We start from the raw sequence: 23,146 nt of genomic DNA on the forward strand, positions 1-23,146 counted from the left end.
TCTAAATCTTTTTGTAATTTTTTTTATACCAAACAACAAGAATATCTATTTTATTTTTCTGTTTTCAATATCTATCTATTGCTAATAAAAAGTTGATTCTTTTCGAGATGTAAAAATTATTTGAATGAGGCAGTAAAAAAAAAATGAATTTAGTATTACTTCAGAATTGATAACTTTTTATCCAATAGATTGCAAAACACTCATTATCATTTACCCAAAGACAAAAAAAAGATTTGTTTAAGAAATTAAACTTTAGCAACATATTTAAAAACTCAATATTGATAACTTTTTTGTGATCCTACCCACCACATCCTCCATTGTTTAACTAGGTCCACTATATGTATATATATGGCCACCGTTCATCTAACGACTTTGACTTTTATTCCTAACTCAAGGATATTATACGAACATCATGTCTTTTTTATTTTTTCTCGTTTCGTAGTGGGTCCCACACAGTTTGGCCGCCCTAACAAATTTGCTTGGTCGTGTTCTGTTCAAACATTAGGAGCGCATATGCTACATTAATTATAAGCAACTTATTTGGTCATGGCAGAATTTGAAATTGTTATCTAAAACAGTTTTCATATAGGCAACTGACAGCAACGCAGACATTTTATTTTCTCAAAAAAAAATTATTATTGAATAAGATCATATACAAGTCTTCTTAATGTAACAAAAAAAAAGTACAAGTCTTCTTAAATGATTAAATGATTTATGCCTATTTATTTATTAGTAAAGTTAATTTCATCAATGACAAAAATATTTTAAAATACGAGTTATCAACATATTTTTTTAAATTTAAATTATTTTTCCCTCTTTAGTTTACGTTGAAAAATACTCAAATCTCACATCTTTTAAAAAATAAAATAAAATTAATTGGTTTTAAGATAAAATCTGATATGGTATCAGAGTTAGATTCTGTTCCTAGGACCTCGCCTTCACTCCCGCTGCGACCACTCGTCATCTTTTATTCACGCATCAAGTCCAAAAAGTGTTGTGCGTGAGGAGGTGTGTTAAGAAATATCCAAGTTTCATATCGACTACCTTACTCCTTAAAATATAGCTTATATCTGTTAAACAACTTCACTTAAGATCAAATCTAATCATTTATAATTTTTTATTTTTACAATATAATTTATTAGGTTACTATAACTATTGTTGATAACTTAGGATTTGTTTTGAATTTAATATGGAACTCAATGAATTTTAGATGTCAAAAGATAATAATAAAAAACTTACTTTTGCGTGTCTTTTTTCTTCTTGGACTTCTCCGTGATTTGACTGAGCAATACTCGTACAAAATTCCTAAACTATGCAATATACTTATTGTGTTTAATATTAATCGTATTGAAGATAAACTCTTTCAAATCTCTCTTAAAAAAGAGCGTGGTATTATAGGGGGATAAAAAAGAGTGATAAAAAACGGTGAATGAGAAGCTTAAAAATAATAGAAAGAAAGCAATATGTATGATGGAAAAAATGAACTCATGAAAAAAACTATATAAAAATTGTTTAAAAGTTACAGATTTTGTAACAAAGATACTAAATTTCTATAAAGGAGTATCATATTATTTATAGAATGATTACATGTGTTAACAAATAACATCTAATTAAGCTGAGTGGTTGATGACATTGACATTGACTAGTTTCACAGCCTCATCCTTGTCGTAAACACCCTGTTGCTAGTGCAACGTGATCGTGAAGCGGCAAGCGCCGAACTTGATATTTAGGAGAGCCATCGATGTAGAATCAGGTCAAATGAAATGTGTTTAATGTTGTCTGGCTTAAAATAAATTTTAAAAGAAAATTTATCACTTTAAATAAAAATTATATGTTGAATATTTTTTAATCAGTCTTTTTACAAACATGAGACTTTTTTTCCCCTCTGTAACAATTAATCATAACTATTTTTTTTATATTGATGGACCTAAAACTTGAATTTTACTTATTTTATCTTCTAATGTATGATAAAACTAACTTACACATTTTAGTTTTATAAAAGTTTTTTTTTCATTTAATTTTATCAAAAAAATTAAACTGGATATATTAATCTTAGTCTAGAGAAAAACTTATCAATATATTTGATTTTCTTTTTATAATTTTTATGAAGAAATTTATATAAATGGATGTGAATTACTTTTGTTTGATTTCAAAAGTATTTTGTTTATTAATTAGGTGATAGTGTTTCATTCCCTGTTTTGTTGTATTTATATATAAAACTTTAAAAATAGTTAACAAAATATCGTAATGGTTTAGAGTTTATTAACTAGCTTCAAGCTAGAGCTTATGCAATATATTACATAAAGTTCCTAACTACCTATTAAAATATTTCAGTAATAAACAAGTTGTTAAGTTAATATGCATAGGAGTAATTAATTCAAAATTTGTCTTATTTGTTATTCGTTTCGCATCCCAATACTTAGACACTGGTATCCAAGACTAGCGGGATAATTCCCCACAGATTATATAGAAACTTAATTATTTACTAGACAAATATATTCAAACTAAAAGTGAGAAAGAAAAAAGAATTAGCGTGATGATTTCAATTTTCAAGTTAAAACTCTTTTTATACCATGATAATTATATTAATACGGAATATTAATTCATCTTTGTTAATTATTAATCTTTGTTAAAAACTTTGATTAGTCATTTTTAAGTGAAATTTCACTTTTAATCATATTATTTTATGGAACACTACTTAAAGGGATTTGCCTGGATCAAACACCAACAACTCGTTAACATTTCAAGCTGAAACTTTTAGTATATAACTATGATAAATATTTAATTTTTTTACTACCTATAATAATCTTATTCAACTTGAGTTGAATTATTTTTCATAAAATATATCTATAGTCTTAAAAAACAATTATAGCCAACCTACACACATTACAATATTTATCTTCCAGTTTATTTTCAAATCATAATATTTTCGATAATCTCACGTACATACATTAGGATACTTCTACATACTAAGTTAACAGTTAGTTTTCTTTTTTAGCAAAAAAATATATTGTTAATTAATTTAATTTTTTATATTATTATTATTATAAAAATAATAAAATTATGATATATTACAATTTATGATTAAATAACAAGCATAAAATTCTTTATATTACAATTTGAAATCCCACACATTAAGGAGTGTTTAGTTTGACTGTTTTTTTATTGGAAATAGAAAATGATAATAAAAATATATTTGGTTGAATTTTTAAAAATTTTAATTAAAATATTTTTTCAAATAAACTAAAAATTAAAAATAATAAAATCTGTATTTTCAGTTGAAATAAAAAATCTCAGTTTAGATAAAACAAAAATACAATAACAAAAAATATAATTTTAAATAAATATAAAAATATTTTTTTTTTTAAAAACATATTTTTCAATATTTTTATTTTTTAAAAATAAAAAATAAAAAATCAAATCAAACATATTTTTGCCTGTTACTATTGTGTCGCCATCATCAAAGACTACTTCTCGTAGTTGTAGTATTCTACTGTCACTATTATACATACTTACTGTAATTCGTTAAACTGAATTAACAAATCCTCACGTTCAGACAGCGCCGCCCTGGCTCAAGCCAAGCCAAGCCAAGCCGAGCCACTCCCATCCCAAACTCGGTTACTTAGCTGTCTAAGCTTGAGCCGCCGCCGCCGCCACAAAATGATAATTGGACCAACCAAGAGCGTCATTACGCGTTTCTCTCTATCTATCTAGCGTGTCTGAGAATTCCGTGTCGTTGACGAGCGAGGGTGCGACTATGACCTGCGACTTCGATCTCCGGCAATCCGCGGCGAGGTTCGTCCAGTAAAACGGCGCCGTATAGCGGGATCTGCGACGCTGGGCGGAGTGGCAATGGAGGGCGAGAACGCGAGCAACAAGGTGATCGAGTTGATGAACGAGATAGCCAGCATCTCCGATTACAGGCCTCCGGTGAAGAAGCAGTACTGCAACTTGGCGCGGAGGCTGAAGCTTCTGATCCCGATGTTCGAGGAGATTAGGGACATGAACAAAGACGCGCTTCCCGATAACACTTCCAACGCCGTCCTCGCCTTCAAGGAAGCTCTCGAATCCGCTATGGAACTCCTCAGATTCGGAAGCGAGGGCAGCAAGCTTTACTTGGTTTGTTTCTTACTTGTCTTCCTATCTTATCTGTGCTTTCTATTGAACACGCAACTGAAAGTAGTTTTAGCGGTAACGATTTTCAAGCTACATACACTGAATTGATTTTAAGTTTGTATGTTTTTTTTTTATTATTTTGGTTTTTTCCCTTTCTAATTGATGCCTCTTTTATGTGATGATTGTTGATCGCATTGAGGATAGGATTTATGGTATTTGGAAACTGTAAGGAAAAGAAAGCTTGGAGCTGGTACAGTGTTTTATGTTTTTGATTGTATTTGCTGAAACTATAAGCCAACAGGCTACAGCCAAAGCTTTAAATTGTGGTTGCTTTTTGTCGTGTTTCTTGATATTGCGGTTGCGGATCGTATTTTAAAACCTTGCCTACAACTGTTCAAGACCTTGGACGATTTGTAGGTCTTGTTTCCTGATTGGTTTGTTGATGTGTGCCCCGCTGCACCTGGATGTGGATGTCAACGAATGAATCCTCTCTTTTTCATCTCTGATTGTTAAACAAGCTTTTGATAGGAACTTGAATAAAGATTTTTTCATGCTTTTTCTTCCTTTTCTTGAGATACTTTCCCACCTTCACAAGGGATATATATATATATATATATAGGCTTGCACACGCGCACATATATGAGAGGAAGGAAGATTTCTGAATGCAGTGTATTTCATACAGTTAAAAACTTTGGGGATTCCCTTTTCTAGCCAGCGGTACTTGTTGGTCAAGTGTGCCAGACATTCTACCGTTGATGTTTGATTCCTATGTTTGATGAGAAGCTAATATATAATATGGATTGTGAATACTATGATTAAAACCTCTTTATTGAATTACCATGGGATTTCAAAGTTAGATTTGTTTTACTTTGGTATGTTTTTAGCATTTTGGTAATTCTGCTACATGGCCCAAAAGGTTTGGACCATCGTTATTTGGATAACCTACATCTGTTGTGGGGAGCTTTGCAGAAAAAAGTTAAAAGGTAAAATGTAGAGGTAGGCAAACGGTATTTTTTATATTCTTTACAAATGTCTTACATTGATTATCATATCCGTGCCATCAAATTTATTATATATTGTGGGACTTTGAAATGGTCAAACTAATCCGGTTATATGCAACAATACGAAATTTAATGCAATTTGCAGTATTAGTACTACTTAAAAATCTATGTATAATAATTTTAGTTAATATTTGTTGGTATTGTATTAATTTTATGTCTTCATGAGAATCTTAGTTTACTTACAGTTTCATAGGGAGGCATTCTTGTATGCTTGTTGTGACCTGTGGTTGCTCGCAGCTCTATTTCTAAGGTGATTGGGACCTGTTAGAAATAAGGGTTGGATGATATGTTTGGAGAAAACATTATGGAAACATGCGTCCATAAAATGATTTCTGCTGCCTTAGATGTTGATTCTGTTGTTTTTATTTCTGTTTTCAGGTCCTTGAGCGGGACGAAATTATGAATAAATTCTACAAGGTGACAGCTCAGTTGGAACAGTCGTTGGGTGGTATTTCCTATGATAAACTTGATATATCAGATGAAGTTAAAGAGCAGGTATAAATATTTCAATTATATATGAACTATTGTATGTATGCAACTCAGTGATTTTAGTCAGCCAAATCTGATCTGTTGAACGTTCCTTCCTCTAGTTATCTATTGAGATTAGAATGGATACTGCACCACTGTAGCACTTCTTTATCTCTAATTCTTTTGCTATTTACAGAATCTTGTTTAATTCTCCCAATAATTTCAGGTTGAGTTGGTTCTTGCCCAGTTCAGAAGAGCTAAAGGGAGGGTTGATGAACCAGATGTCAGGTTGTATGAGGATATGTTGTCTGTTTACAACAACAGCAGTGATGCAGCTACAGATCCATCTGTTCTAAGTCAATTAGCTGAAAAGTTGAAATTGATGGGAATAGCTGATCTTACTCAAGAATCACTTGCTTTGCATGAGATGGTGGCATCAAGTGGTGGGGATCCAGGGGCACGCATTGAGAAAATGTCAATGTTATTGAAGAAGATAAAGGATTTCGTGCAAATAGAAAATCTAGTCAAGGATGATAATTTAGGAGGAAAAGGCATTTTCTCAAAAGTCTATGGACTTGGGACAAATGAAAAGAGTCATCAAGCTCCTGTTATCCCTGATGATTTTCGATGTCCGATTTCCCTGGAATTAATGAAGGACCCTGTCATTGTTTCAACGGGACAGGTATGTACATTATATGATGCTCCCTGACAGCTAAATTGCAAATAATGTGCAGTTGGCAATTATCCTTCTTGACTTGGCAAATTGAAATATAAGATGATTCCTTTATGTGTGCTTGAAAGTAAAAATGCCACTAATGGCACCGTGTTCTAGCACAATTTTGTTAAGATATCTAATACTTTTTCTGGATAAGGATTGTCTAATTTTACTCATTAACGTGAGTGGGTCATGTTATGTTAAAGAAAGACGTGAAATCAAAATTAATGGTCCCTACTTTATTTTAAAATCCTCTTTAAAAAAAATATTTTAAAATTCTTAGGCTATTGAGCATCACATTACTTGGACGGATTGCATTATGTACAATTGTTTTGTATATTCATGGATCGCTGTGAAACATAAATCTTGGTTGAACTTGGAAACTTGGTAGAGAAACTGAAGGCTTTTCTAGATTACACCCTTCTAATTGACCTATTGACCTATGCAATACATTTGCTAATGCTGATTTCTGTTCACACTATTGACATTTTACTGCTGCTTCTGACTTGTTTTGTTAATAATGTCACATTGCCCACTCAAATACATCTTGTTCTCATCTGCAGACTTATGAGCGTACTTGTATTGAGAAGTGGTTGCAAGCAGGGCATGGAACCTGCCCCAAAACACAGCAGACTCTCACTAGTACTGTTCTCACGCCTAACTATGTATTGCGAAGCCTCATAGCACAATGGTGTGAAGCCAATGGCATAGAGCCACCAAAACGACCTAGTGGTTCACAACCTAGTAAATCAGCATCAGCCTACTCACCCGCTGAGCAAAGTAAGATTGGAAGTCTTCTCCAAAAGCTCATATCTGTCAGTCCTGAAGACCAGAGATCAGCTGCAGGTGAGATCCGCCTTCTTGCAAAGCGCAATGCTGATAACCGCGTTGCCATTGCTGAAGCTGGTGCAATACCTCTCCTTGTCAGTCTCTTGTCTGTGCCTGACTCCCGCACTCAAGAACATGCTGTGACAGCGCTCCTGAATCTTTCCATATACGAAAATAACAAAGGAAGTATTGTTTCTTCAGGAGCAGTTCCAGGTATAGTTCATGTGCTGAAGAAGGGAAGCATGGAAGCTCGGGAAAATGCAGCTGCAACACTTTTCAGCCTTTCAGTTATAGATGAAAACAAGGTTACAATTGGGTCTTTAGGAGCCATACCACCACTGGTGACACTGCTAAGTGAGGGTAGCCAAAGGGGTAAGAAAGATGCTGCAACAGCACTCTTCAATTTGTGCATTTACCAGGGCAACAAGGGAAAGGCAGTGAGGGCTGGCGTTATTCCCACACTGATGCGACTACTGACCGAACCTAGCGGGGGAATGGTGGATGAAGCATTAGCTATTTTGGCAATATTGGCCAGCCATCCTGAAGGGAAGGTTACTATTAGAGCTTCAGAGGCAGTGCCAGTGTTAGTAGAGTTTATTGGGAATGGCTCCCCAAGGAACAAAGAGAATGCTGCTGCTGTTTTAGTTCACCTCTGTTCTGGAGATCAACAATATCTAGCACAGGCCCAAGAGCTGGGGGTGATGGGTCCACTGTTGGAATTGGCTCAAAATGGAACAGACAGAGGCAAAAGAAAGGCTGGACAATTGCTAGAGCGTATGAGCAGGCTAGTTGAGCAACAGCAGGAAGTTCCAACACAAACTGAAACTCAAGCTCAGAACGAGGATACCGAACCACCTTTGATTACTAACCCCGATGATTCCTAAGATGTCTTGTTATACCTTGTTTTCATTTTGTCTTTTTGTTCTTTTAAAAGTGTTGAAAGAAGCATCTGTTTGGAGGAAAGGGTGGAAGATCACCTTCCTACTCCATAAGTTATTTGTTTGTTTGTGTGATATTCAGAGATGCAATGCAAAAACTTGTGAAAGTGGGCAAGAAGAAATCGAATCAAATGGGCAAGCCTGACGTGGAAAAATGTATAATTGTAACATGTACTATATTCTAATCATCCTCAGATTTTAATGAAGAGATGTTTTGTTTATTCGTACCGCATCAGATGATGTTAGAGATGTTATAACAGTATAAAGTCAATCATTTGTCTTTTTTAACCTAGAAATTTATCCTTTCGAAAATGTTAGTTCGCGACGTCATATTAGAGTTATTATGATCAAGTGATTTGAAGTTGAATTCTTGTCATTCCAACTCTTCTATTTAATGATTAGTTGAAATAAAAAGACAAGGTATGGTGTGCAACGCATAAAACAGTTCAATATGGTGTGCAACACATAAAACATTTAATGACCAATGCAACATGGGGGAAGATACAGGCCTGGATCAGATAATTATCTTTCCTTTTGCTTGTTGGTATTTGTGGAACGGACGTAAATGATTGCTGTTTAACAGGGAAGAAAAAACTACGTACTGGACATCATGTTTTTATTTTGGTCAAAACTAGGTGTCTGATTCAAGGATAACACGAGTAAGGACTAAACTGAGTCAATTTTGTTTGGGTAAAAGCAGCCACTCAAGTAGTTTGAATTTTTGGCGTCATTGGTATTTAGTGGAATGGACGTAATAATGGCACAAGTTCCTTTTTCACAGTCAGTAGCAGCAGCAGTCGAACTTCTTAGTTAATCACACCAAATATTTTCAAGTTAATCAATTAACTTTTAAACTTTACTTTCATAACTTATAAGATATCTGCTTTGTTTTAAAAAAATATAAATGTTATAGGTAGCTTCTGCATCAACATTGGTATATCCACGGCATTTGTAGCTGATTTATGGGGTGCTATTTTGGCCATTGAAACAGCTTGGCAGAAAGGTTGGTTTCAATTTAGGCTTGAAACGGATTCAACATTAGTTGTCGTATCCTTCTCCAAGCCTTCTCTTGTTCCCTGAAAGCTTAGAGATCGCTGGTTGAACAGTCTTTTTTTGACATCTCAAATGCATTTTCGTGTTTCTCACATATGCAAGAAAGGTAACGTTTGCGCTGATAAGTTAGCTAACTATGGTCTTAGAGTTAATTCCTTTAGTCGGTGGGATTCAATCCCATCCTTTTGAATAGCTGATTATATGTACAATAGGTTAGATAGACCTAACTACATGTTTTGTTGATCTTGTATCTGTCAATGGATCTAGGTACGGTCCTCCCATTCTCTTTTGCTTTTCATTTTGATCCTTAATGTATTTTGGGCTTGATGAGGGTGTTTAAGAGGTGGATACCAACCTAGTTGGGATGCATTCTCTTATTCATGATTGCAGCTTGCCTTTTCAATATATATATATATATATATATATATATATATATATATATATATATATATATATATATATATATGTTTTAGTCTTTTCTTTTTATTTTAAAATTATTAACATTTTACAAATTTCATGTCTCATTAATACTGGATTCAAAAATTAATGAGACATAGAGTTAATGCAAATAATATTGGATGGTAACCATTTTCTTTTAAGAAAATAAAAGTTAAATGTATGACCTTTCACAAATAAGAAATTGACTCATAATGTCATAAGAGTAATTAATAAATACAAAGCCCTTTTAATTTTCTAATAATTTATTTCTTACAAGGCCTAGCTAGTCAAGCCATCTTTTCCATAAAAGTCCCAAACATTCGAGTTTGTAGAAGCATTAAGTGGTATTTAAACGTTCGTAATCAAATTTGAGCGTTTTCACGGTATGATATGCATTCCAATCTAGCTAGTTTTGCAATTCACGCACTTAGATTTACTTGGATTATTACAAGTTCCTCAATATATTTTTCGCTCCCATACGATTTCTAGCTCTAATCTAAAAGATGCCACGCTTCATTTTGGCAATTTGCAGCTAAAAATCTAGTTCTTAAATCCACCAAATTGATATATTCCTACTTTGCCAATTCGGTGTCGTTTTCCTGTGATTTGGTGCACCTTTCGGTTTTCGAGGGATTCGTCTTCAAGATCAAAATTTGATGCTCTCCGATTCTGTTTCTCCGAAAGTGATGGTGCCTTCCTGTTTGGTGCATTTTCAATGTTATTTTCGTAATTCCATGCTCAAAAGTATTTTCATTAACATTTCTATAAATATGAAAAAACATTTATGCGGAGAGGTAAATCCTTAAAATGAATTTCAGTTTTGAAAAATTATTTCTTAGTTCTATGTTGAAGGATCAGGGTTTAAAAAAAGTAATTTTGGTTAACAGTATTCACAAACAAATTTTACCCCTACAAAAGCACATTTTGATTTAACATTAGTGTTTCTAGCATATATTCTACCCAAAAGCTATTACAAATAATTTATTCTGACATATTTTACTTCCATTGCTCCCTCTGATACCGACATTTCAATAATGCATGCATCAAGATATTTAAGTATGATATACCTACGTACATATGGTATTTAGGTATAAGTATGAAAGATTGATCGTGACATAGTATATACTTTCGTTTCAGTTTTGAATTCACTATTATAAGGGAACTGATTATATATATATATATATATATATATATATAAGCTATTGATGGTTGGAGAGGTCCCCACGCATATGTAAAAAGAAAAGGAAAGGGAAAGAAAACAGAGAAATAGAAGAAGGGGAAAAGGAATATAAGAAGATGCAAATGATAGAAGGTAATGAAGATGGTGAAAGTAAAGTAAGACAAAGGAAGCATATGTTAGGGGCCCTTTTAATTTGAGGCTTGCCACCCATATAGATAAACGTATGTTTTTTTTTTTTCTTACAAAGGATCAATTATATATGCTTGTAAGCACTGTTCAAAGACAATAAAAGTCCAGAGTTGCAGTTCACACCATTCCATGAAGCATGCATGAATTTCTGAGCCCTTCGTTCGTACCGTAGCAGAGAAACTCTGCAGATTTAACCCACACTGCTCCTTGCTACCTTCTTTTCCTTTAACTCTCGCAATATGTTTGATGTTTCTTCTTTGAGACCAACACACACCGACATTTTTGGAATCTGGGTGACCATTTACTACCTACGTCCAAAGACACGGAGAGAGCTTTTGTCTGTGTTAGTCTTTTGTTGCTTTTTTTTTTTTCGTTTTTGAAAGGTAGCAATATTGGTCCTTACAAAAGTTATCATCACCTCAATGATCGATGCCCACTTTTTTTAATTAGATAATTCATTCATCAATTCCTGGTGGGATTATAATAATAAAGTTTGTAATTATTAGCGGGGAAGATCTTTGTGGACTGTGTTTGTTCAATTTGCGAATGGCAACATCGATCACTCCAAAGAGGCATATAGGGATAATGAGAAATGACCCCAACACTTAGAAAAAGTTCACACTTATTTTGACCGTAGAATCTCTACTTTTTCTTTTCCCTTTCGCATTCAAGTGCGTAATTGAACATGGCCCAAAGGGAATTTCATAATTAACAATCAATGTTTGTATCTTGCATCATTCTGCTGAAGAAGTTCTAGAACAGTCACTTAGCTCAGTTTGGTCGAATATAGAATTGCATGATTTTGAGTGAGGCTTTGGCGTCTTCTTACCAATGGTTACATTTGGCTTCCACTTTCAACCTCATCAAATCAACAAACACACATGTGCAACGTCCCATCTTATGAATCTAATAGATAATTATAACATCTTATGTTTGACCCTTGACTCATGTCTAATGTCTAATGTTTATTAAAATTTCTCCCTCTTCGCCATTTCCCCTCCACTTCACGCACGTTCTTGTTTCTTACATGTAACCAAATTATTTGTTTGATTTCATTTCTTATATGTACTTTTCATGTCTTGTAGTTTAAAATTGTTAATTAATTCGAAGACATAAATAGATTATTTAATTTCTATCCTTGTTATAGAAATTGTATATGTGAAAAAAGATTTAAATATTTTCACGTTAGTGATTAACATAACAATGTCATGGTAAAGAAAGACACCAAAATTAGATTAATGTAACTTAAATAATGCATGAAAAGTTCTATTGTAATTATTTTGTATCTATGGCATGTATCATCACGTTAATTATTAACATAAAAAAAATCTTGATGGAAAAAAATTACTCAATTCTATTATGCTAAAAGTACGATATGAAGAGCATTGTCGGAAACAAAATTTACCACGATTGAGGAAAAGTAAAGAGTAGCTCCAGTACATTAAATAACTGTCGCACTCAAGTTTCCAAGAATTTCACACTCTAGATAGAAAGAGTGAGGCTGAGTAGAAGTACTTAACCCCAGCACTGGCAAAGGCTGGCTAAAGTACTTACAGTGACTAAAGAGAAAAGAAAAGTAAAAAAAAGAAAAACTGAGTAAGGAAGAAAGAGTTACTTACAATAAATCATCTCTATATGGTGTCACACGCTAGCTAAGGGTCTTTTCCTTGAATTATCCAACTTGTGTATCCTATTGCTATATCATGTCATGTCCACTCCAAGATGCATGCATGACAAACATTCGCATCACTAACAGCTAGCTAGTAGCATGCAGCATGGGATATATATGCATGCTATGCTTTGCAGTAAGAATGTTTCACAAATTGAGAAAATAAAAAAACTAGTATAAATTAAGTCTGCAAGATGTAAGAAAATAAAGTGCTAGCTCGAACATGAAATTTAAACAAACTTATCCCGAGATATACTAACTCGGCTAAAGCTAACGTGGAGTGGCACATTCTTTAGTACTGTAAGCAACATAGCTTTTCTTCTTTTCTGATATCTGTGCTTGATCGTGTTAGCCGAATCTTATAACCGTATGTAGGCAAAAACTAGTGTGTGTGTGTGTGTGTGTGTGATAGCGTTGAATTGATTCTAGAACGCTTATAAAAAACAAATAAGTGTTGAGCTAACTAGCGCATGTGTCTTAAGTAAATCAATCATTCAAGAGAAAGTTTTGTACCGAAATGAGATCACAACGTGTCAGATAGCAGAAACACAAAACATTACATGCACACGCAGTTATACAATTAAAGCAAGCCCATGTATATAGTACACAAAATACTCAACTGGATGAAAAAAAAAACTAAAAAAAAACAAAACATAAACACAAATCAATAACCGGAATTGAAATGACAAGAAGAGAATATATCAATTCTATCATGTCCGCGTTAATTTCTGTCAAGTGATGATGGTGGAACTTGGAATGAAGTCAAGTCGAGGAGTTCAGTGGAACACATATCCAAATCGTTTGAGAATTTCTCTGATCCATCAAGGACATAACAATTCGGGTGATGCGGTTATTGACCACATACACATGTTATATATATGGTCAAAGTTACAAGAGATGAGTAGCGGAAGAAGAAGCAAGACCTGACATATCAGTCCATGAATAGTATTGGTTATTTTCTGAAACATTGAGTGTTGATCTTGACAAATTCAAAGCTCCACTTTCTTCCATTTTAACCGATGGCATCTGAGAAACCCTAGAATTCGTTGCTATGTCTCCACCAAAACCAGAAGGTGTTTCAATCCCTTCATTTTGAAAAGGGTACGAACCAGCAGAAGTTGATTCAAAACCATTCAAGAAAGGAACCTGTTGTATGCGCCACTGATCCATTCCTCCACCAGCAGCTGAAGAATTACCAATCTGAAACCCCATGTTCTCGTTCTGTCCGTGAATCTCACGCAACCCGAGACCCATGTTTCCAACAGCATAACGGTTAAGGTTCTGAAGAGATGCCATGAAGGGAAGGTTCGGTGGCTGTGGCAACTGACCAACTAGTTCATGAGTGGTTCCACCAGAGGGTGTTGCACTCGTGGAACCAGAAAGTGTTTGTTTCTCCGATGAGGCAGGAGACTTAGAGCGACTCCTTTTGTTCTTCTTGTTCCTACGGCACCCTCCACCCACAGGAACGTTTCTTAGAGCACCCCCACTTGTCCAATAGCGCCTACAAGTCTTACAGAAATGGCGTGGTTGAGAGAGGCTATAGTTGTTGAAGTAGCAAAATTTAGTGTTGGTGGAATCGCAACGTGGACACTTGAGAGCTGCTTCTGGTGGTGGTATCTTAGCTAGCCTAGCTCGATCTGCCATGGAACCTGGCCTGATTGAACCAACAGAACCTCCCACATGAGGTTGATGTGGTGGCAAAGGTGGAAGAAGCTGGGAGTTATCACCACCATTATTACTTGCTTGAGGATGGTTTGGTTGCTGCAAAAACAGATCAAGAACAAAAGGAAAAGAAAGGAAAGAAGAAAAAATTAATTATATGATGGCAATTGGAAACAAAATCTGGTATATTCAAGGAGATATTACAAGGAATAGGAATAATATTAGCTTTTGCAATTATAATTTTTTTTTTTTGTTTTGAACTTTCTTTTTAGGGTTCAGAAGCTGTGGCTGAAAATTGAGGAAAAACTTACCTGCTGCCAATTGGGAGGATCTACAAAGACTGGAATAGAGGAGAAAACCATGGTGTTCCAATGCTTTTATGTTTTTTCTTTTTATAAAGTTTGATGGCTCTTTAGGGAGATGGTGGGAGAATCACACCAAGGGAATACCAGAGAGGAGAAAGAAAGGGAAAAAGAGCATTAAAGGAGGAGGAGGGTGGAGGGAAAGAAAGCAGGAAGAGGCTTTAATTTCTTTTCTTTGCGCTTATTCCCTCATTCCTCATCTCTTTTTGTTTTATTTATTTTTTAGGGTTTTGAGTGGACGAAGTTTCTTAACCTATAAGCTTCTTTTTTTTTAATGGCTTGGTCTGTAAATTTGTTCAGCAAAAGGGGATAGTGGCTCCCATGCATGGAAGAGAAAGTTATGATTACTGTGTATATATGCGTGTGTGTGGCAACATTGCTAATCGCTGTCTATTCATGGATGATGGTGGAATCAGCTTACATAATCAAATTAAAAGATTTTTAACCTTAACAATCGAGCTGACATATTGACATGTTCCCAAGTACACTATTAAATTAATACTCAAACAACCAAAATGAAATGAAATAAAATTATGAACATCACACGTTGGAGTAAATCTTATAATTCAGACACTTAAAAAGCCTAACTGATTAAATAGCCCTACGCTTGCAGTTCATGAACAAGTGTATTTTTTAAAATTAAAAAAAATATAAAAAGTACTCCAATTCATATAAAAGGTTCAGAAAAACGAAACATTCAGAACTGAGTAATAAAGTTAAACTAAACGAACCGTGCACCGTAAAGGCGACCAACACCAATCCGAAAAAGTGCATCTATCCCCTACAATTATCAATGGCTGGGGAGTACTAGATGAGAAAAAAATGGAAAGAAGGTAAAATAATTCGTTCACTCATTTAAGAGGCTGACAGGCAAAATGAAAATACATTTATTACATAGTTTCAAATGCATGTCACGAAATGGAGGTCTATATATCAATCATTGAATAATGTTGGACTGTGTATTTAAACTTTGAAGTTTAATTTCCTGAACTCCTATCGAATTATTTGCTAATGAAAGTATTGAAATAAGAGCAAATATAAAGCTAGCAATTAATAAAGTAAAGTAAAATAAGATTTTTGAAGTTAAATCTTTTCTTTAAATACTAAAGTGAAAAGTTTCAGTGATTTTCATGTGCATGTACTTATGGTATTTTATTAAATGTTAATTTTTTTATAAGAAAAGAATCATTTTAAAAATAATAGTCAAATAAAAATGCATTGCGTGTGGATATGTATCAATTTTCACTCCTATCATTTTGCGTCTGCTGATGAAACACACCCATTGAGTCACCCACTAATATGTCAGATTTTTTTCGAAATACGATTTTGCAAAGGATGCGGCAAGTGGAGTAATTATAGAAAAGACGAGACAAGTAAATCAGAAAGAAAGCAGGAAAGGGGAAAGAAAGTTTGCAAAATTGTCATATATAATGTGTTGCATTATAAATATATAATTGGCGCTAGTCTTTATTAATTGCTAGCTTTACTTTTTTATAAACTCAGCACCAGTAAATTGAAGGCTTAAAGTTGTGGCCAGATCCTTTTTGGGCACAGCACCAACACTTAAATAAGACTTGAATACATGAAATGCTATGTTTATCCAACTATATCATGAATATCTTTATAAGTTGCTAGACAAGATCTTCTAGTTGCCTGGCTCTTAGCTTTAATGGTTCAATAATTAATACTTCAAAATAGAGGGCTATTGATTAATTAACGTGTGTTCTTTTGTCTATTTATGCATAGCTTTATCTTTGATAACCTCCTTTTTTTCCGGTGCAGAGACCCCCAAATTTGGTAGAGTGAAAAACAACATATTCTTTTTGTAAGTGGGCCGGAGTCGCACTCGGAAATGGGGAATGAAATGCAACCATGATGAGATCAATGTCGTTTCTTCATCGATAAGAAATTTTTTGATCTGCTATCAAGCTTCGTCATGCATTCATGCCCTTTTTGGATAACTTAGCATGCACTGTTAGAGGACTATTGTTCTGCTTTTCCAAAATTTATTCAAGAAGAGGGGATCTATCCATGACGAGATTTTTGCCCATTTTCTTGTAGACTTTTCCATGGATTACTATGTAAATTTTAAAGAAAAACTTATTTCCCAGTGCATTTCCATCCTCAAGAAAAACTTTCATAGATAAGTTTTCCTTACGAGTTTCAGAATTTTTAAAAATTCTTGTAATATTTTTTCATATATAGTAATACTGATTAAATTTCCACAGATATTATTGTTCCTTGAAAACTATAATTTTTTTAACGAAAAACTGCAGTTAAATCCCTAAATTATTTGCAGCCAAATTTGAAAAAAAAAACATTTCCAAGTAAGTTTACAAGAACCTTTTTGTGTATATATGCTACCAAATAATTTCATAAGAGATTTCTGCAATTCCTTTTGTTGTTATTGTTGTTAGTTGGTTAGTTTTAAATTCACAAGAAGTAGGAAAAAATTATAGTTTAAGTCAAAATTCCCACTAATTTTTGTGAAAACATCAGCAATAATAGCTACAATTTTTCTTTCTTGCAGATTTCATATATACACATATAGTGTGCAATGGATTTATAAAACATGTAAAGAGTATTAAAAGTCATAATATGTTTTTCGTATATTACATGTATTTTAAATGTTATGCCAAATGTAGTCATCCTTAATATGATCATTATCATTACTATCTTTATTAAGTGATGATGGTGATGATCATATTACTTATGAGATCTTCATGTTTTTGTTAGATTTACTTTTAATTTGGTGTGTGTTATTTATGTCTCCTGATTGTGTTGGTTGAGTGTGCCATTGAAGAATGAGTCAGTAAAAAAAAAAAAGAAGAGAGAGAGACAGAGGACTGATATCACATGAGAATAATGTGAAAGTCTCTTATAACATAGACTTCAAGTTAACACAATTTTTGTTTTCAAGCTTGTTGGGGTGAGATGTCATCTTGCTAGAACAAAAATATATACCAACAAACACTTCATTTTCCTTTTCAAAGCACTATCTAAATAATTTAGGATCATAAATAAAATAAAAAATTATTAAGGACAAAAAGTTAACAAAATTTTATTAGTTGAAATGGATACGAAACTCTAAATTTTTGTATTTTTTTTTGTAGACTTAAATTCATAAAATAATATCTATGCAAAACTTAAAGTATAAGTCTGGTGAAATTTCTTCAAAAAGAATCACTTGAAATGCACAAAATTTTGGTTGGAGGATGACGCCATTCAAGAGAAAAGAGTCTCCAAATTTAAAGAATACTAATAAACAACTTAATTTTGTTTCATTTCATAAAACCTTTTGAAGCTTAAAACAACACGCATAGACAAATTAAATTCATTCAAACTTTCAACTTATTAAATATATGAGACTTTATTTTGCTTTTGTTGACTTATCTTTTGAAACGACAATGCTGTTGTGTTGTAACCAAGTTGAGAATTGAATTGAATGTGTAAGGTTAATTATAGTCAACTGAAAACAGTGAGTCTGCTAGCTACCATGTGTTACACCAAAGAGAAACTGGGGTGAAACTTCCAATTGTTATAAAAAATTCATGTATATCTGAGAGAATCCACAGACTATATAAAAACAAAAACGTTGACTCTTGCTTATGATTCTCCTGAGCCCTTCACACCCGATTTCCCTTTTACATAAAAGATGGAATTTCTCTCTCTTTTAGTGCATGGAAATTTTATTCCATTAATGGTCAAAGTAAATAAAATTAAACAAGGGAGGGATGGAGTGATTAACGTTTGAGTTTGTACCTTTTATGTTCATGTTTCTGTTTTGGTATATATTTAGTTACAGTTTCCTGAATTTTCCTGTTTCTTTAGTATATATAGGATCTATGAACACATGCATGATAATAAATTCACCAAAATTTATCATATGGAAAAGTGCTAGAATAGTGTGACGTATCAAAGCGAGTTACGACAATCATTATTCGAAAGTATAAAGATTTATCTTACATTCTACTTTTTGAGTTTCATTCCAGTTTTGTTTCGGACCCTCTTTCTATACTTGCAATTTAAAAATAAATAAAAAATAAAAGTTTACAAGACAACGAAAACAAAAGAATATGCAAGGGAAATCAGGATTTGTCTGTTTTCTTTTATGCATACAGATATAGATTTTATTTTTATTTCTCATGTATATCCTTTTATAAAAACTATTCGAGATATAATAATCAAACATTAAATGTAGACATTTATTCTAATAAGAATTTGAACCAAAATTTGGTCATTTTGTAAGTGATCAATTCCTTTGAAAATAATTTTATTTGAGATATGACTAAACATTAAATATAAACACTTGTTCCTAGCTATAAAGAAAAATCAAATTATAGTTTGTCACATTCTAAGCGTCGCTTTAAAAATAATCCTATTTGATATATGATGAAAGAATAAATATAAATACTTCTTTTAATAAAAATTTAAACCATAATAATTTATTACATTGTGAGTGACTAATTCTTTTCATTAAATCCAATTCCTTGGTTGTATGTACATATAGTTATATATAAAGAAAAAAAAGTGACAAAAATGAGCATTGTGTCCTGGTGTGGAGCAAATAGTAATGTAGTACAGTGGCAATGAGCAAACAAACCCACAAAGATAAATAATTTGTGGGATTCGGATTCTCAACAGTTAATTATCATCGTCTAATGAAAATCAGACGAATTATATTTTAATTCATAAACCAGACTTAAAATATAAGTATAAAATATGAACTATTAGATGTTCATTTAACGATTCAGATTATGTGAATATAATCCAAGAATTCCATAGTATGTGGTTGTGCATGGGAGTGGAGGGGTGGGGTCAAAGATTGGCGCGTTATGTACCATAAATGCACTATTGCAAGGGAATCAACGTCAATCATTTTTATCATCAGATGCTTACGGTCGCCAGGGGAATCCTTATTGCCACCTCGCCCATTGGAGGGGTCCCATTATAACACCACTTTCCTTACATTTTCTCTACTACGGAATATATACTCTACGTGCTCAAATTGAATGGATGTGGACACTACACTACACAATGGAAATTGGAAAACGCCAAACCAACCCATTAGCTACTCATTTGACAAATGTCCACGTCATTTTGGGTAGATTAAGATGGATATTAAGAAGAGATATATAAAAAAATAAAGAAAAATAATATATATGATGTGGTGATGAAAAAAAAATGTATTCAAAATTAAATGGAAGAAAAAAATAGTGTTTATTAAGTATTTTTTTAGTCACTTCTTTCCATGCATCTTCCACGATTCTTCCTCTTCTCTTCTCTTTTGTTTGTTTTCCATGCCCAGCACCCATATAACAGGATTGTTCAATCATTTTCTACTTTCAAAATGCATTTCCTTTAACTCCTCTGATGTTGATTATTAGGTAAAGGATGTTATGGTTCCATTCGAAATAAGGAAAGGGGGGAAGTACGTGATGAAGATGAATAAAATAAATTTTAAAAAAATAAAGATCTGTAGCTTGAACTTCTAATATTCATGTTTCGGAAAATAAATTTTTTAAAAGAAAGAAAATAACAATTATCCGTTCTTTTCCTTTTTTTTTAGTAAGTCAAGAATATATTTAGGAAAAGTTCATGGTAATCATAGAGTTTGCTTGGTTTGGAATTGTAGAATAGTCATTCAATTCACTTGGTTTTTCTTATATGAAATTTCGCTTAAATCCTGAGTCTCTTTTAAACCAATATGTCATAAAGTGTTTTAAAGGGACAGCGACATAAAGCAAGTTTAATTAGCATAGGATGCTCTGAGAATAATCAAATTATTAAATCTCAACGTCTGAGTCAATTTAGCTGACCATGATGAACTCTTTTTAATTTCATGATGCATTTTACACCATCTGTTATAAGCTCCGGGCCAATCTTATCCCAGAGATTATGGACACAAACTACTTAGCTCATGCTATGGTTAAAAGGTATTTGAAATATATGTTAAGTACTTTATATATACAAATAAGTAATAGATAATTTTATATTTTATATTTAATTAATATAATATAAATATTTTTAATCTTATTAACTTAAGCTTTACATGGCATGAGTCTATCCCATTTTTTTACATCTAAGGCTTAAATTTGGCCTATTTATTTGATATAGACAATTTTAAAGGCTTAGACCTAAACTTTTTAAAAATTTAACTTGGCATAAACATGTACTTAAAAGCTTGCCTAACAATATGGACTCTTAGGATCAAAATGGAAGAAGAAAAAAAAAAGCAAACTAAAACCTCTTAAATATATTTAAAAACTATTTCTTAATAGGTTAAAAAACTTAAACTTATATGTAATTCAATGGATTTAATTTAAGCATAGACAAATTCAAGAGTGTATTAAAGGGGATAGTTTTTTTACATAATTATTTAAATAGTTTACTTCTAATAAATAATAAGTTTTAAAAGAATTAATTATTAATTTTATCTCGCTAGATAATAGTCACCCGTTATTCATCTGGTTGGATAGAATCTTTTTGTGTACCCATCCATTATGCTTCATGTATAGAAATTATGTGTAAATTTTTTTATACATTTGAGTATTCATCATATGAATACTTTCTTACTGAATTACCAATCTATAAACATTATTTAAAAAATAAAATAATCAATAAAACCATGTTGTCAATCCCGATAGACAAATCCTACCAATATGAATTTATAAATTAAAGAGTCACACAAATAATTAATTATACTGTTTTGTTATTATTTTGTCAATTTTTAAAAGAATAATATTCCCACAACTTTACATCCATGTCGGTTAAAAAAATATGAATTTGAAATGAATTTAACTCACTTATTTATCTTGTCGGTTTTTTGACCGTAGATAAAAACCTAACACCTATTGAGAACTCTTGAATATGCTAAATCAAGGAATGAGATCAAAATCGACAACGAGCACATGGAAACTGGTAATCAAAATCAACCAAGAAATGGGAATGAAAATTCCAATAGATATCACGTCAAATAATTATATTCTATTCTATACCAACGCAATAAGAGGTTAGGATAGGCTTGGCGTCCTATATGCCAAGGCAAGTTAGCATAAGAGCTTCCATAAAATTCTTCAGTGCCACACAATTTGAGAGGGATTCTGGAGCATCCTTGAATGTAAATATATAACATCTTGTTGTTAGGATGGATGAATATTTTTAAAAATATTTTGGAGAACTAAATAATGCATGCTGTCATTTTATTATTTGACAAAAGCAGTGATTAGATGAAGTTAAAATTTTAAAGTTAACTAGAAATGAATAAGTTAACATATTAAATTGAAAGTAATTAATAAAATTAACTGTTAAATTAGATAATAAATATAAAATGAGAGATATATAAAGACATAATTATTTACTTGATTAATTAGAAACTTAAATTTGACAATGATATATTGATCAATCAATTTTAAAACAATTAAAATTATGTATTTGATTGTAAGAGATATTTATTATATCCAATATTAATATTTTAAATGAATTTATATTATTGGAAGTTGTTAAACTTTAATGTAAATATTGATTAACTGGTATTTTGATGTGAACCTAAGTAGGAGTGGATCGTTTGATACAGGCTACGGAGGTTTGGATGACGCCACTTCCGGTGAAGGAAGATAAGTCAGGGTAGACGCCACAAGGATTACCTTGATAAGTCTGATAATTGGTTCAACAAGGAACCCAGAGAGAAACTCTCACCCAATTTTATCAAATGCCAAAAGCTTTTTTTTATTGAAAACAAAAACAAATACTTATAGTGTATCTAAACAAATAGATAAAAATAGACATGGGTCTTCTAAACAGTTTGGGCCAAAATTACAATAAAAATAAATTATAACTAAAAACTTATTTAACTTGGGCCTTCAAATTAATCTGGGCCTTCAGCAACAATTAATAGTCTTGATAGTGTCTCTGCCTCTGGGCCTTCATCCTTCTCCACTTGGGCATTCATCCTTCTCCACTTGGGGGCTTTATCCTTCTCCACTTGGGCCTTTGCCCTTCTCCACTTGGGCCTTTAGCCTGTATTTGGCCAATTTCAGGATTCTCATCACTCCCTCCTTCTTGGAAAACATTTGTCCTCAAATGTTCAGGATCATCACCGTGTTCAAGTATCACTTCCTTCCTTTTCTTGTGGGCTTGCTTGACATAGCTTTCATTCTTCTTTGCAATTTGCACCTTCACTTGGTCATACAATCTTTTCACATACTCAACTTTGGCATGTGCATCCTTACGTTGAGTCTCTTGGGGATTGCTTTTGTAAGTTGGCCTGTAAGGCAATGAAGCTCCGGGGAGGAGATCAACTTGATGTTCTATTCCTCTTGAAGGTGGTAGTCCATGAGGAATCTCCTTAGGAAAGACATTTTTAAATTCCTGCAATAATGGTTGAACACTAGGAGAAATAGAAATAGTAAACTCATTAGAATTATCAGTAGAAATTTTTTTGTCTTTGCAATACTGTAGATTGAGT

At 32.7% G+C, this 23,146-nt stretch overlaps 2 protein-coding genes across 2 annotated transcripts; one reads left to right on the forward strand and one right to left on the reverse strand.

The window, feature by feature from the left end:
• Positions 1–3,497: 3,497 nt before the first annotated feature.
• On the forward strand, positions 3,498–8,347 carry LOC100815575 (U-box domain-containing protein 13). Its single transcript, XM_003539631.3, has 4 exons — positions 3,498–4,119; positions 5,556–5,672; positions 5,872–6,327; positions 6,924–8,347. Exons 1-4 carry the CDS (start codon positions 3,853–3,855, stop codon positions 8,070–8,072), a joined length of 1,989 nt encoding a protein of 662 aa, XP_003539679.1. The 5' UTR covers positions 3,498–3,852; the 3' UTR covers positions 8,073–8,347.
• A 4,813-nt stretch (positions 8,348–13,160) lies between these two features.
• Positions 13,161–14,996, reverse strand: LOC100816635 (dof zinc finger protein DOF3.6). Its single transcript, XM_003539633.5, has 2 exons — positions 14,629–14,996; positions 13,161–14,416 (listed from the first exon to the last, which is right to left on the reverse strand). The coding sequence occupies exons 1-2, from the start codon at positions 14,677–14,679 to the stop codon at positions 13,544–13,546; spliced, it is 924 nt and encodes a 307-aa protein (XP_003539681.1). The 5' UTR covers positions 14,680–14,996; the 3' UTR covers positions 13,161–13,543.
• Between the last annotated feature and the right edge of the window lie 8,150 nt (positions 14,997–23,146).

Source organism: Glycine max, chromosome 12, assembly GCF_000004515.6.
Source record: "Glycine max cultivar Williams 82 chromosome 12, Glycine_max_v4.0, whole genome shotgun sequence".
Classification (NCBI taxonomy): Eukaryota; Viridiplantae; Streptophyta; class Magnoliopsida; order Fabales; family Fabaceae; genus Glycine; species Glycine max.